This window comes from Cebidichthys violaceus, unplaced genomic scaffold (assembly GCF_023349555.1).
Source record: "Cebidichthys violaceus isolate CVI_PGR_0920_01 unplaced genomic scaffold, fCebVio1.0.p SCAF_13, whole genome shotgun sequence".
In the NCBI taxonomy this organism is placed as follows: Eukaryota; Metazoa; Chordata; class Actinopteri; order Perciformes; family Stichaeidae; genus Cebidichthys; species Cebidichthys violaceus.
Genome location: NW_027176296.1, coordinates 2,434,798 through 2,448,797, shown reverse-complemented (window position 1 = coordinate 2,448,797; position 14,000 = coordinate 2,434,798). Strand labels below are relative to the sequence as shown.

General features: G+C 41.5%; 1 protein-coding gene across 1 annotated transcript in view; it reads right to left on the bottom strand.

The window, feature by feature from the left end:
- The window catches only part of xpr1a (xenotropic and polytropic retrovirus receptor 1a), a 65,679-nt gene extending 51,679 nt beyond the window's left edge, over nt 1–14,000 (bottom strand). The window contains exons 1-2 of the mRNA XM_068707340.1: nt 13,595–14,000; nt 7,792–7,843 (exon numbers count right to left, since the gene is read on the bottom strand). Coding sequence (XP_068563441.1) covers nt 7,792–7,843; nt 13,595–13,663 — 121 coding nt within the window. The 5' untranslated portion in view covers nt 13,664–14,000. The remainder of the gene's footprint in view (nt 1–7,791; nt 7,844–13,594) is intronic.

The following is a 14,000-nucleotide window of genomic DNA, read 5'->3' as shown; positions in this document are numbered from 1 at the left end:
GTCAGCTATGACTGACTGCTTACACTCAGCTGAGTCTGGCTAATCTGCTGGCAAACAGCCAAAGCTGTTGATTAGGGCTCTCATTGGCGACAATAACTTGCCTCATAACAGAGGTTAGATTTAGGTTCGGAAGCCCTGCTAAAGCTAAACAAATACGCCAAACCCTTGAGACCTAGACAGCTGATTTCTAATCAACATGAGCCAGATCTCATTACATCCACATGCCTCACATGCTTGAAATCTCTGCTGGTGCTCTATGTACGTGATCTCCACTTGCGCACCTGGCAAACAGCCAGCACATATGATTTATGATTTATGTTTGTTTGATCTTTACCCGATTGCATTCTCATTGAACTAAAGGTGTGGCATCTGAGACAAACCATATAATGTGTATCTTAAGCATAAGTGCAAAGCTTCTGTCCATCTTTGAAGATGTAGAGATCACAGCCAGTTATGTTAATCCTCATTCAAGTGGCAGCATGTTCATAAGGCCAGGAGATCAGGAGATCATTGCCATGACCAGAACAGATGTGCACACTCACGTAAATAGTCACACATGCAGGCACAGAGACTGAGGCACAGTAATGACAAGTTATTGACCAGAGGATCCATAACCCTTAAAGGCCCTCACCACTAAATTAGAGAGCTGAGGGGGCTCCATGATTACCTTCGACTCCTCTGAGCACCTTTTACCTCTCCCTGAACCATCCCCTCCCAAAAACACATCATCTTTTTTCATATATTTCACCCCAGCCCCTACTTCCTCTGCTCTGTCTTTGCCCTCTTTTCTCTACACCTCAAACCCATTCACCCCATTTTGCCAACACCACATTTGCACCAGTGGAAATCTTATCCTCCCACACTCAAGACTGTAAAATGCCCCAAATCTAAAAATACCGCCCGTGTTAGAGCCACATCCTCATCTGAACTCCTCACCCTTTTCTTACACCACAACAGTTGCAATCCAGATCCATCGTCCTCTAAACCAACCCACACGTTTCCCTCTCTCCCCTCTCCTCTGCCTCTTTCCTCTCCTTCATTCAGGCGAGATCTAATTCACCGATGAATAATGGATGGATGGACGGATGGATGGAAAACTTTCATCTATCAAGGTTCTCTTTCTCTCTCTGTGTCTTTCTCTTGCGGGATGGCTGTAGTGCTAATGCAGGGCAACATGCATTGGAGATGAGCCCAGGGACCTCCCACTCAGTCTGTTTGTCTGTCTGTCTGTCTGCTGCCTGAAGGATCTCTTGCTCTCCGTTTCTATCCGTTTCTGATCCAGACTGGTCATCGGCAATCCCATTCAATCTATTTATCATTGTTATCAAACCTTTTTCTTTTAATTTTTTTTACAATCATCATGTCAAACAGAAAAGCAAAGAATGCTGGCCATCTTTATTCATCGCCGTCTTCATCCAATTAACTAGCACCTTTTCAATCGTTCATTACTGCAGTTCGATTAGACCCTGACCTTGGGATAGTGATCCTAGGCTTGTATTGACCCTGACCCCCCTGCTTCCCTCCCCTCTAATACCCTTAGAAGCCTCATCAAAGGACCAATCTCACAATCCACTGCCACCTCCCCTCCTTTACTGCTCTGTCGGATCGAGGCTGCATAAATCACTCTGGAAGCTAAACCTGTTTGGGTCAAAAGAAACCCCATTCTGTATGTTTGATTACAGATGTAGGCCTAACTGCTCAAGAAATGTCCTGTTTGAATGGCAATTAGGTGTATAATTTTGAAAAGATCTTGCCATGGCAGTCTATTGTGGACTCAATCTCCACTGGATGAAGAGTCTCAGGCATCTTCACCTCTCCTGGAAATATTGAAGTAATGGAGCAGAGAAACAGGCTCTAAAAAAACACCCTCATATAATTTTTATAGACAACAAATACGGTTTTGTTTAAAAAACAATATAATTTGTCCTCTAAAAGATCTCACTCATTTTGGGTCATTAGGTCCTTCCTACTCACTTATAGCTGTCGTGTTTCAGTTTTGCTCCACTTCATTTAGTTTGGCTTTGATTTTCTCTACGTCTACCTTCTAGGTGGATCCAAGATTTAGGACCAAAAAAATAAACCAACCCCCACCAAAAACCCACAATTAGCGCTTGGAAACGAGCAGGAGCAGCAGCTTGTCAAAAAGCCGATCAATAATGCAGGCTGGTGGGAGACACTGGCTGCCACACTACTGTCCTGCTGAACCCTCCTGCCTGTCTACCTGTCTGTCTGCCTTTCAATCTGTCTCACTTCCGCCCATTGCTTCTCTCACCTTCTGAGTGCCTGCATGTATTCATTTATCCCTCTACTAATATAGATGCATCCAGTGTTTTCCATAATTGATACAGCATTCTAGTATTTATCATAGTTTATCACTTGTATACTTGATGAACAATAACAAAGAAATCACAAAGGCAACAAAATGATCAAGTGGCTTCGACCAAGGCAAGGTAAACAGCATTGTTTAGAATATAAAAAGGGAAATAAACTGATATTTTTCCAAGACTGCTTGAATAAAAGAAAGAATTTTAAACATGCCAAATCAAGAAAATGACAGAAATCAGAATGCTAGTCCATACAGGACAAACTCCAAGGGGGATCAACCACAGTAATAACAACAGCTGCTGTTCCATCATATACACCAGCAGAATAATAATCAGCACTGTATTACACAGGCTAGCAGGCTTCAACTAACCTCTTATTACATTTGTCAACAGCAGACAAAATAGCGGGTGAGCAAGCAGCATGGACAACAATGGAAAATAGCAGAATAAGTGCTGGCTGAAAGGTGTAGTTGAGGTGATTGGTAGCTGTGATTCATGTTGCTGCTTTCATTAAGCAGATTTGGTATGATGGCTCACACACAGACACAAAAATATGAATTTGGAAGTGGTAAGAGGGGTGTTTGCAGAGCTAAAAAAAAAAAAAGGTGCAACAATGAGCAGGTTTACTGCTCTGGTTATTATCCAGTAATCAAAGCCATGAAGAGTCAAATGAGAGGGAGACAATGTTTTCCAAAAGGAAGCGTGGGAACAAAAGCCTCGCATAGCAGAGACCAGGCAGTGATGGTGCAGGTGTCTGGGATGGAAAAAAATAACATCTGGCTGTTTTAGGTGCCTGACTCAATGGGAAACATTAATTTCATCCAACCATACATCCATCTAGCTTCATGGAGAGGTATTCTTTATATTCTGTTTTATTTGAATCCACTTTTATCTCATCACATAACTGTAAAGTTTAAGTGGTGGTTTCATATTGCTCTTTGAAGAAATGACTGGCTCGGTTCCCTCTTCCCACTCCGTTTGCAGCCCAGCTACCCTGGACCACTTAAACACAAACACAGTCTGGCCTGGGGCTGGCTAAACCCCAAGCCAGACACACCACTGTGTGTTTAAGCACACCAACTATCTGTACCAATGTGAAGTCTGCATGCCCAATAGCCCCATAGCACAGAAACAAACCTGCACACATGCATAGAGACATGCAAACGTATGCGCATTCTAACTCTGATTCCAAAACATCACTATCAGCAGTTTCATGCGGAGCAAAATACAGGCACAATATCAATTTATGTATTTTCATTTCAGTGTGCAGTATAATGCAATTGTCAGTCTCTGAGCTGAATGTGACATGGCTGTGATAATGGCTAGTGACAGAACACATTCGGAGATAAAGGACCCTGCATCAACTTAAACATGTTTAAACATCTTACAAGGTTAAAAGTTTGAGCGTTCGTTAACATTCTTATCTTGTTCTTTAATAGGGGTAGGTTATGAATCCTTAAATGAAAGTGGAGATCTCATTTCAACACAATAAAACACATAACTGATGGGGTTAGTAAAAATTATCGGAGGATACATAAACTTCTTGGTGAATAGCCTACTATCACATTTATTTTTGATGGAAATGGTACAGCAATCCATCGCCACACAAAGTACTGCACACATCCTATTTACAGGTCACTGCTTTTACGCTGTTATTGATTTGACTGCATGAAACATGAAAAGCCTTAAACGGATAAGGCAACTGACAGCAAAGCCACAAGTCAGTAGGGACAATAAGGTGGACATTTACTGAAAGACCTTTACTACATAAGATAGAAAAGTAAATGAAATGAGATGGATAAGAAATATCCATTCATTATATGTTTATTTTTTTGTCTGATTCATTCATCCCTGATATCTAAGCCTTGTGATTCAGAGAAAAAATCTATTCTCTGGTCCCCTGAGCTGTAAGCCAATAACGTAGCACCCCATTCTCCTCTTCGGACACAGTGTGTGTGTGTGTGTGTGTGTGTGTGTGTGTGTGTGTGTGTGTGTGTGTGTGTGTGTGTGTGTGTGTGTGTTTATGGTACTACACAGGAGCCCCACCCTTACTCCCAGTGCCATCACTGCCACCTCCCCACAGCTCCCCCTTATTCCCACCCAGCACAGATACCATCACAGTAGAAGACCGGCCATTTACAGAGTAGCAGAATGAAGGACACAATGAATGAATGACTGAGACAACAACTGAATGACTTGCAGTGTGAAACCTCCTCCCCCTCCCAGCGGGATAAGAAAAATGCTTCAATACAAATATAAGCACGTATGGCATGTGGCGCATGCAAACATTGCTGGAAAGAATGACACAGACACACCGAGATTACCGTTAAAGCTGTGTGCGTATTATCTGGGGCCATTGTTCTCAGATTGCTGTAATAATCAGAAGACTAATTGAATTAAATTGTGGCATAACTCATTCTAATGGTTGGGACACGGGGGAACCAGAGATCCAACCAGCTGTTCTCTCTGTTGTCTTCCTCTCGCTGTCCACAGTACAGGGACAGGCGTTTTTTAATTCACAATTACATAAGGACCAATGGAGAGGCGGAGGGAATGAGAACAAAGAATCTTAACGAGGGGTGAAGGGTCATATGCAGCAGCAGAGCCACCATAATGTGCATGGGTTTTTGTGTCGGTTCGCAACAAGTTCTCTTAATTACTGTACATTCATCTTGTTGAAGCTGAATGATTCATTAGACTAAAAATGGTGCTGAAAGAAGTGCACTTTATGTGGTGTGTTCCCACAGAGGCTCTGTGTGGTGGGTGGTGCTAATGTGTGTAATGTCTGTTTAAACAAAAGCCCAGCTAGCATTGCAACACATAACACCACATGAGAGACAATATGCTTTCATAGAAAGATCAAACCATGAACATTACACATATTTATGTTGTTGGCCATGTGTGGTGACAGTCTCACAATCTGACAACAACATAAATGCAGAGGCCTTGACAAAGGCTTTGAAGTGTTGCCTGTTCAGTGTTGTCTATCTACTACAAAGCTCTATCAGTTACTGCAGGGTGTTCAGTAAGAGAGCAGAGTGGGTGAGCAAGCAGTTATAACCCAGTAAACTGTCTCCCTGAGGCAAGGGAAACACCTTCTGAATACCAAAAATCCTCCTTTTTGTAATGACTGAGGAAGGAGGGAGAGGGAGAGAGGGAGAATCAAACCTGTATATTTAGTCTTTCACTCAGGAAGCAGATTTAATAAAAAACAAAATTAGGATTAAGACAGAATGTTTCACAATGGATATCACTATGCATATGCAATGGTGACATAAAACTTAAAGACTATTTAATTTGATAAAAATCAAAGATAATTGGCAGATCAAATCAAAAATTACAATAACTGTTAGTTGCTCTACTGGTTTCCAATCTGCATGATACAAACAACACAAAGAAGACAAATACATAAGCTGTTGTGAAACAACATGGGCAAAGTAGCTCTGGAGATGAGTGGGTTAATCGCATTGTTAGGGGTTTGATACCCGGCTCTTCCCTGTGTCTCTTTTCCTATGTGGTGACTTGTCCTTGAGCTTCAATGCACGAGTGTTTGTGTGAATAATAGGCAAACTGTTATGCGCTTTGTCCACTAAAGTCAAGGGGAAAAAATGCTATATAAGTGCAGTTTATTTTTTCCACTATCGTTCTGCCCCAGTTTAAATTCTATCAGATTTGACAGATTGGGTCTAGTGGAGTGTGGAAAGAAAGTACTGCAGTGAGCTTGACGTTTATAACACCTGCTAATCTTATTTCTCTTATGAAAAGTCAACAAAATCTCAGCCACAGGAGAGAGTAGGGCTCAATAACACTGTTTGTCTGCTTCGACTGCTGTTTTCATTACAGCCTCTCACTGTCCCATAAATACACGAAATGGGAGAGACAACTGTCTGAAACATTCACAGAAGCCTTCTCTCCTATGAAACACATGACATCGCTGATACACCTTTTTTTGCACTTGCCTGCTTCATGTGAAAAAAATACAAATCAAAATAATTTAGTGGGGACTGTTGAAACCTCACACCAATACCAGATGAATGACACAGAAGGATTTTCTATACTGATTGATTGATTCCGTCACCATTCATAGGAAGGCCATATCTATCTTGTGACAAAGCAGAGCAGAGCAGTGACCTATGGTTACAACTCAGACCTGAGACAGGAAACAATTTATCATCCATGCCATCTCTTCTAGCATGGCTAACAGCATCTGGAGACAGCTCTCAAAGGAGAGACACCCAACAACACATGTTCAAAAGAAGCGTTAAATGTTAGGAACAAGCAATACCTATAGAAACAGTATCATACAGGCACAAAGCCAATGAGCTTAATACACTTAAAACACATTTCATAGAATTTTTTTTTTTTAATAAATCCTGAGAGTCCCTTTCACACCTACTGCTGTTAAAAATAAAGTCAACAAATGTCTGTCTTTCTGCCTAAAGATGACTCACACACACACACACACACACACACACACACACACACACACACACACACACACACACACACACACACACACACAGACACACACACTCACACACTCACACACTCACACACTCACACACACACACCCTGTGACTGTGTGTTATATGCTTGTTGGTCATGGATGGAGTCATATCATACTCCCATCCATATCGAGACCGTTCATCTGGAACTGAGCTCTGCGAGTCGCAGCTCTGTGAGGGGCCATGTTGCCCCTATCACTATACAGACACACGCACAAGTTTGGCGCACAGATGCTTGTGCCATCACAGTACAGACATGCAAGAATGGTAGAGGTCAGTTTTGTGCAGATATCAGAACAAGCCCATTTTGTTCCCCAGACTAAAGTATGCTGTGTCTCGGGCCTGCAACTAAAGAAAGTTGTTTACCTCCACAAACTGGTATCTAAAATAGTTTACATTCTTTCCCTCCTCACACATCATTTGCAGTCTAATGCCAAAGATTAATTATAGCCAATGGCCTTTCTTATCTTCGCTGTGTTGAGAAGCAACACTCCATTGAACTCCAGCTCTGGTCTGCCACGTTGACTACCGGTACACTGTTGTTTTAACCCACTGAGAGTTACTGAAGACTATTTAATGAGTGTGAAACATCAGCAACAAAACTTTTAACTTTGATTCACGGCAAATTTTTTTTCTCATGCAAGTTCAAAAGCTAAGATAGCAAGCTGGAAGGTAATGATTTGGTAATTGCCGTTGGTCTGGTTGAGTCATTGCCTACGGAGTGAGTGACAGCATGTTAGCGATGATTTCCACCTATTTTTAGCAGACGGAGGGCTGTTATTCTGGGGATGCCCAAACAGGCCCCAGGCAGAGTATAGTGCGTACACAAGTGTGTGTGTGTGTGTGTGTGTGTGTGTGTGTGTGTGTGTGTGTGTGTGTGTGTGTGTGTGTGTGTGTGTGTGTGTGTGTGTGTGTGTGTCTGTCTGTGTTTGTTTGTTTATGCAAACAGGGGGTCTCCTTACCTTCTATGGACGGGGCTTGGTCCTGGGCAGCATACAGCATGTCCTTGAAAGCCTGATGAGGAAAGCAGGAAAAAAAATGACGACACAAAAAACAGGTTGTACACAGATGTACGTTTGCCAGGATGTTTAAGTATATGACAAGTCCATATAATCCATAGATACAGAGGGTTAATGTATACATAGATGTATGCAGTAACTGTGGGGTCATTTAAAAGATTAGAGTCGGTTCCACATCCGATCAAATATAGTGTATTTACAGTACACCAGTACAAGTAAGAAAGGATTAAAGTAGACTATACATTACACAATTATTAGCACCATCTGCTTTTAGAGTACCATTTAAACCATCTAAAGCCATTTTAGAGCCATTAACTAAACTGTTGTTCTCCATATGGGGAGATTACAGCAACTGCCACACAGCTGTTAACATAATGAACAAGGCACAAACTCTGGAATTTTAATGAACTCATTTACTACAAGTTACACTAGGTACACATACATTTCTACACTTGCAATAGCTCAAAGAACTGGGAACGGTGAGGCCCAACTGTAGCATATTTTGATTGCTGGAAATAAAGAATTATTCACATGAAGCGGGGTATATTAATTAGCTTGGGATGAGTTTAGAATGAGAGTGCTGCTGTGTTATTGCTGTGATTAAGTTGATCTAAAAGAGTGAAACAGGAAGGGAGACAGTCTGACTCCACAAGACTTTACAAAATTAACAATGATAACGTGAATTACAGATGAAATAAAATAGTTCTTTGACACGTTCAGAGATCGACACTTTCTAATTAAAAGTGCAGATTGGAGACATAGACAGAGACAGGCAGACAGACCGACTGACAAACAATGGAGAGAGAGAAACATCATATGAGCTTGTTTCTCTGCAATAAGATTGATTGCAAAGATAATGAAAACTGACAGATAATTGCATGCTGGCTCATCTGAACATATCAGTGGTAATCAGAGTAAAGACTCAAACTGAACCGTGCTTCCTGACTAAACTGCAAAATAGAAAAGAAATCTCATTTAACTTTATAAATTACTTTTTTATTAAGAACTAGTAGTGGTCAGCATACTGTAAGTAAATAAAATGTGCAAATATGACGAACAGTCGCAGGAGAAAAATGTTCCGTCATCTAAACATGACAGATTGTATGTTTTATCCACTTATCCACTGATCATATCTAACCACTCTCTGTGTCCAGGTTTCTATACAGCCTTCTGCTTTTGTATCATGACAGTGAGAGAGCGGTGTGAGTAATCCTGTGTGTGGGTGGGAGCCACTCAGAAACTGCTGTGCATTAGACTGCAACTGGATTGTTGAAACTCTAATTCCTCTGTGAATTACCTGCACAATGAGACGGACACTGGAGTCTAATCCAAGAGGTACACATGTCATTTGCATGTTGTCTCTACCTTGTCTGATAAAGATCACAGAAGACCAACACACACACACACACACACACACACACACACACACACACACCATTGAAGCAGGGCCCGGTCCTGGCTAATCTCTGGTGAGCAAAAAAGGCCCCCCTGACTAATAGATGGGAAATAAGACATTCAGATCCAGACAGGGAGGCATTGCCATGGTGATGGCAGTGATGGGAAAGGAGGGTGGGGGGGGGGGGGCTCTTTGGGGAACTGGGATAAACCTGTGGGCTTGGCAGTAATCAGTGGGGAAACCTGTAGACAATAACTAAGTCAAGCTTAATGGGGCCATCCGTTTGAATGGCCATGCATTAACGTGATGATGATCCATACTTACTAAACCAAACACGCATGTAACACAAGTAGCACACTTATATGTCGGACTAAGGCTGTTGTCCATGGAGTTCAATCCTTTCATAGCATTGACAAGTTGAGTGGACACTAAGCAAAATATTTTGAGATGATCATGTCCTTCTCTAAAGGTGCTTGAGATTGGTATCCCTGTGCTTGAGACGATCACACAGCGCGCATCATTAGTTTGAAGAGATCTCTGGCTCAATTATGTCAACAGTGGATCAATTGAATCCCTGGCTCTGTCTCTGAGTGGATCCCTGCATGAAGAAACAGGAGCAGAGAGGGTAGGAGGAGTGGAGGAAGGGAGGGAGGGCAGCAGAGGGGCAGGTCTGGTCGGGGACCAGATGTCCTCCCAGTGGGGGAGGAACGACGAGGTGAGGATGGGAGGAAGGAGAGAGGTATAGAAAGGGGAGGGGCTCTCAGCAGTTGCCCCGCCATGCCTGTTGTACGCATAACGTTGTTGAACATGCTGATAAATCACATAGTCATTACACAAAATACAGATGAGGAGAGGAATGCTCTATATTTTATGTACTATTTCCATTATTTCTGTCACAAATCAAAGCTTGCTGTGCTGGTTTAGACATCTAAACTAAATCACTCCAATTAATTAGGGAAAGACGACGCTTAACCTTTGAACGAATAGCAATCACTCACTGAAATCACACAAGCACAAGCTTTTCGTCAACATAATGTCACTTTACTGGTTTGAATTGTAAATGTGAGTGTCTGCATGCACCCTCCTCCTCATCCACTCTTACACAAGTGATTAGACTGCAGAGGTAAATGCATAAGTGGCCTTGTTCTCTCGCCCACACACACACACACACACACACACACACACCTGCATCTCTAATTCTCACTCATTTTTTATGACTCTAATGTTCAATACACATTAGTTTCCTAATATAAAATCTGAATACAGTTGCCGTACCTAATTATTGTCTGCACACATCTTATGGCTTGTGTGAAAAACCCTTGGGCATGTAGAGAAATTGACTTGAAAAGCAGGCAGTAAACTCAGCTCATAAAAACTACTTTTAAATGTTTGCACTTAATAACTATTACATTTAGAGGCAAACCCTCACCAGATCTATCTACCTACGTCCCCTGCCCTTTGTCAGAAGCACGACATGCACACCTCCATACCAAACAGCTGTTTAGCATATAGGTTTATAACTACAATCCCACAGGATAAAGCAAGACGCCTAATTACTCGATCACTCAATCGCCTTGTCAATGCCGCCATGTTGAAATCAAGAGCCTTACTAAATGAAGACTGTTATTGCTGGAACGGCCACTTTACCGCATCCTTCTCATCTGCATAGAAACTGGCTGACCAATCTAAATAGACAGCGCACAGCCTTCCACACAATAGTGTGCTCTAAAAAAAGGAGAGCGAAAACTGGGCAGCAGGTTAATTAACCCAACTAGCACACAAAGGCAAGAATATCACTTCAAACCACAGTCAATTTAGATGTGGGCGCGTCACACATAAAGCCAGCGTGGAAGTGTCTTATTTTACTGCATGGACGACGGGTAAAAGTCACCTGTGTTGCTTGAATAATGTGTCTGTTAGTAATTTAATAGACAGACAACTGTATTACACTACAGCTTTTGTGTTGGCTGCAGTGGCCACTGCAATACAGAATGGAGAATAAATATATGAGGGACGGTTGGCTACCACTGTGTGTAATGACTGGATGTTTTTTATGCATTTCTCCAGCTTTCTGTAATGTCCCCTTCATTGAATTGAGTCCATGGGTTGACGCTGCTTCTGTTGCACCACAGCACCATATCCAGGCTTTGCATTTTTAGGATTGGCATTAAATTTCCCATTAAGGTCTGTTTTATCTCAGTGACCCACTTCACTAAAGTAAACTGAAGTTTATGTTTGTCCTTCATCTGCAGGTGAAAGCTCTCTCCATATCCCTCCCACAGCTAGTGTGCTGGGGTTTACAGAGGTCAGACAAAGACTGACAGCAGCCGCAGTAACACAAATACCCACAAACCCCTCCTTCATGCAAACCCTATGTATAATTCAGATTTGAGAAAGAATACAAATTGTATGGATAGGGGACCAGCCCTGTTGTTATACATAATTCACTAACAGCTACCAATGTGAGAACAATGTTTGTAAGGACCGGGTTTTTGGGATGGTTCAAAATAGGAAACAAAAACAAAGACCTCTGCTCCATGCGAGTCTCATACCAATGGTCGATTGCAGTTGTATTCACACCAGATTTATTGCTTTTCTTTCAATTTAAATCATATAAAAGTCAATTAATATTTCATGCCTATAAAAAAATCAGTTATTCCTGTAATAAAGTGATGAAAATATCCCTTGACATGCATGATTCCAGTTAAAAAACACGCAATCATCTGCAATCACATTTCTATTGATAGATACTGGCGTAAATATATGGCTAAAATAATATATATGTCATTGAAGATAATTATATCTGATATATCTGAATACCAACACAAAACGTGGATGACAGAGAAAATCTATCATCATCCATCTCAGGTCAGTGAGTGCCGAGCCGAAGACTGGAGGTGTAAAATGGCTGGTATGGCCATGCATCTGTCCCTGGGCTCAGTGTGCGTCTGTCTGTACACACAAAGACTGCACACAGGATGTGAATGTATGTTTATAATCAATTAAAATGGCATTCCACTAGTTGCCCTCTCATCAGTTTGTCCACTACATATCCGACACCCCTTTTTTCCCCACTTTAATGTCCAAAGATGTTTTTATCACACCATGATGACAGCATATCATTCATGCCTCCAAATGTCTGCTGTAGCAACAATCTAACTTAATAATACTGTTCAGGGCATGTTTCCAAAATAAAACCATCGCAGTGAGCCTCTTTGAGTCTGGGATGTAGGCTGCTGAGGTTGATGAGAACAGGGTCTTTGTCTATAATTCATGGAGCTAAATGGAACGGAGCAGCCTGCCCTGTCACTGCATGTCTGCACTAAAGCTCTTAATGTTGAGCCAGCAAGAAGTGGGGTGTGAATATGAAATACTGCTCAAGTACTGTACACCACCCAACAAAGAGCATGTGTGCACACAAAGGTCTCCATAAATCCGCAGACATCAGAGACCAGAGAGAATATCCTGTTGGATGAAGTCTTGCAGGTTGATTCATAGAGATAACCATGCCTGTTTAATTGTGCAAAATATGAATAACAACTACATTGGGATATACTAAAAATACTATATAACTCTGGTCAAAGACAAGAAATAATTACGGAAGAATATTTGCAATTTTACAACAATGCATAATTAATGTCTGGGAAATGTCTCTGTTGTTCAGTTAGATGTGCAAATAATTTTTTTTTTATAGAAACCCAAAGAAAATGTGACTTTATTGAACGGAATTATCAAAGTAATTGACAATATACATAATTTTCCCTTTTTTATATATCCATATAGCCCTCAGTTATATGATGGACAAACTAAAATAAAAATAAATCAAGGTTTGGAACAAAATAATATGCAGACTAATTGAAATCGATGGTATAATTTTTTGTTTTACAAAGAAAACTAAACCTACAAAAAACTAAATAAATTAAAATGTATATAATATTGTGTAATGTCTATACTATCTATGTATTGTAAAAAATAAATAACATAAATGTTTTGTTAATCGTTCCAAGAAAGGCATTCAATTGTTCATTTGTAAGTGTCAAAACTGAGCAAACAGCCATAATAAGCAATGAATGCTGCCTCTGGCTTAACACCCGCAGTCAATTTTCCGTCCATAAACAATAGGATATCCCTTATTTTCGCGTCGTTTATTGCTCTCAGGAGCAGACTAAACTGAAACTGAAATAAAGGTTTTAAAAATCGTTCACATTGTGTCAGAGTTAAAAGTCGTATTGGCTCTTTTCTTCCACTTCCCTCTCAAAAAATGATGTATTTTGGGGAGTTTCGGCCATGGCCATATTCACAAAGAGTTTATTTCTAAATGTATCTTTACAGGATAAATTGTCACTTTACCTCATACTGAAGATACTGTTTCCTCCACTCTGGAGTGATGTGGGACGAAAGATGCTCCGCGAATTTCATTTTGCCGGAACAACTGTCCTCTCAAACCTCCGTTAAATCCAAGAGCGGCTGTCCCCTTCCTTCCCCGTCGACGACGCGACTTTTGTTGATTCAGTCAACTTGCTGGCTCAACATGCGGTGCGTCAGCCCCGGCGCACTCCGCTCCTCTTCACTCCACTTCTGTCTCGTCCCGGTCAGTGCACTCCGAGCAGATCCCGTCCCGCATACTACTTCGCGGGAGGGACGGCAATGGCAGCGGCCTCTCTCCTTTAACAGGTGGTCAGTTTTGAACGAAGTCGGTGAAGAGTGGCTCAGTGGCTTCGCTCCGTCCCTCCCTGGGCAGATCTGGGGACGTTGC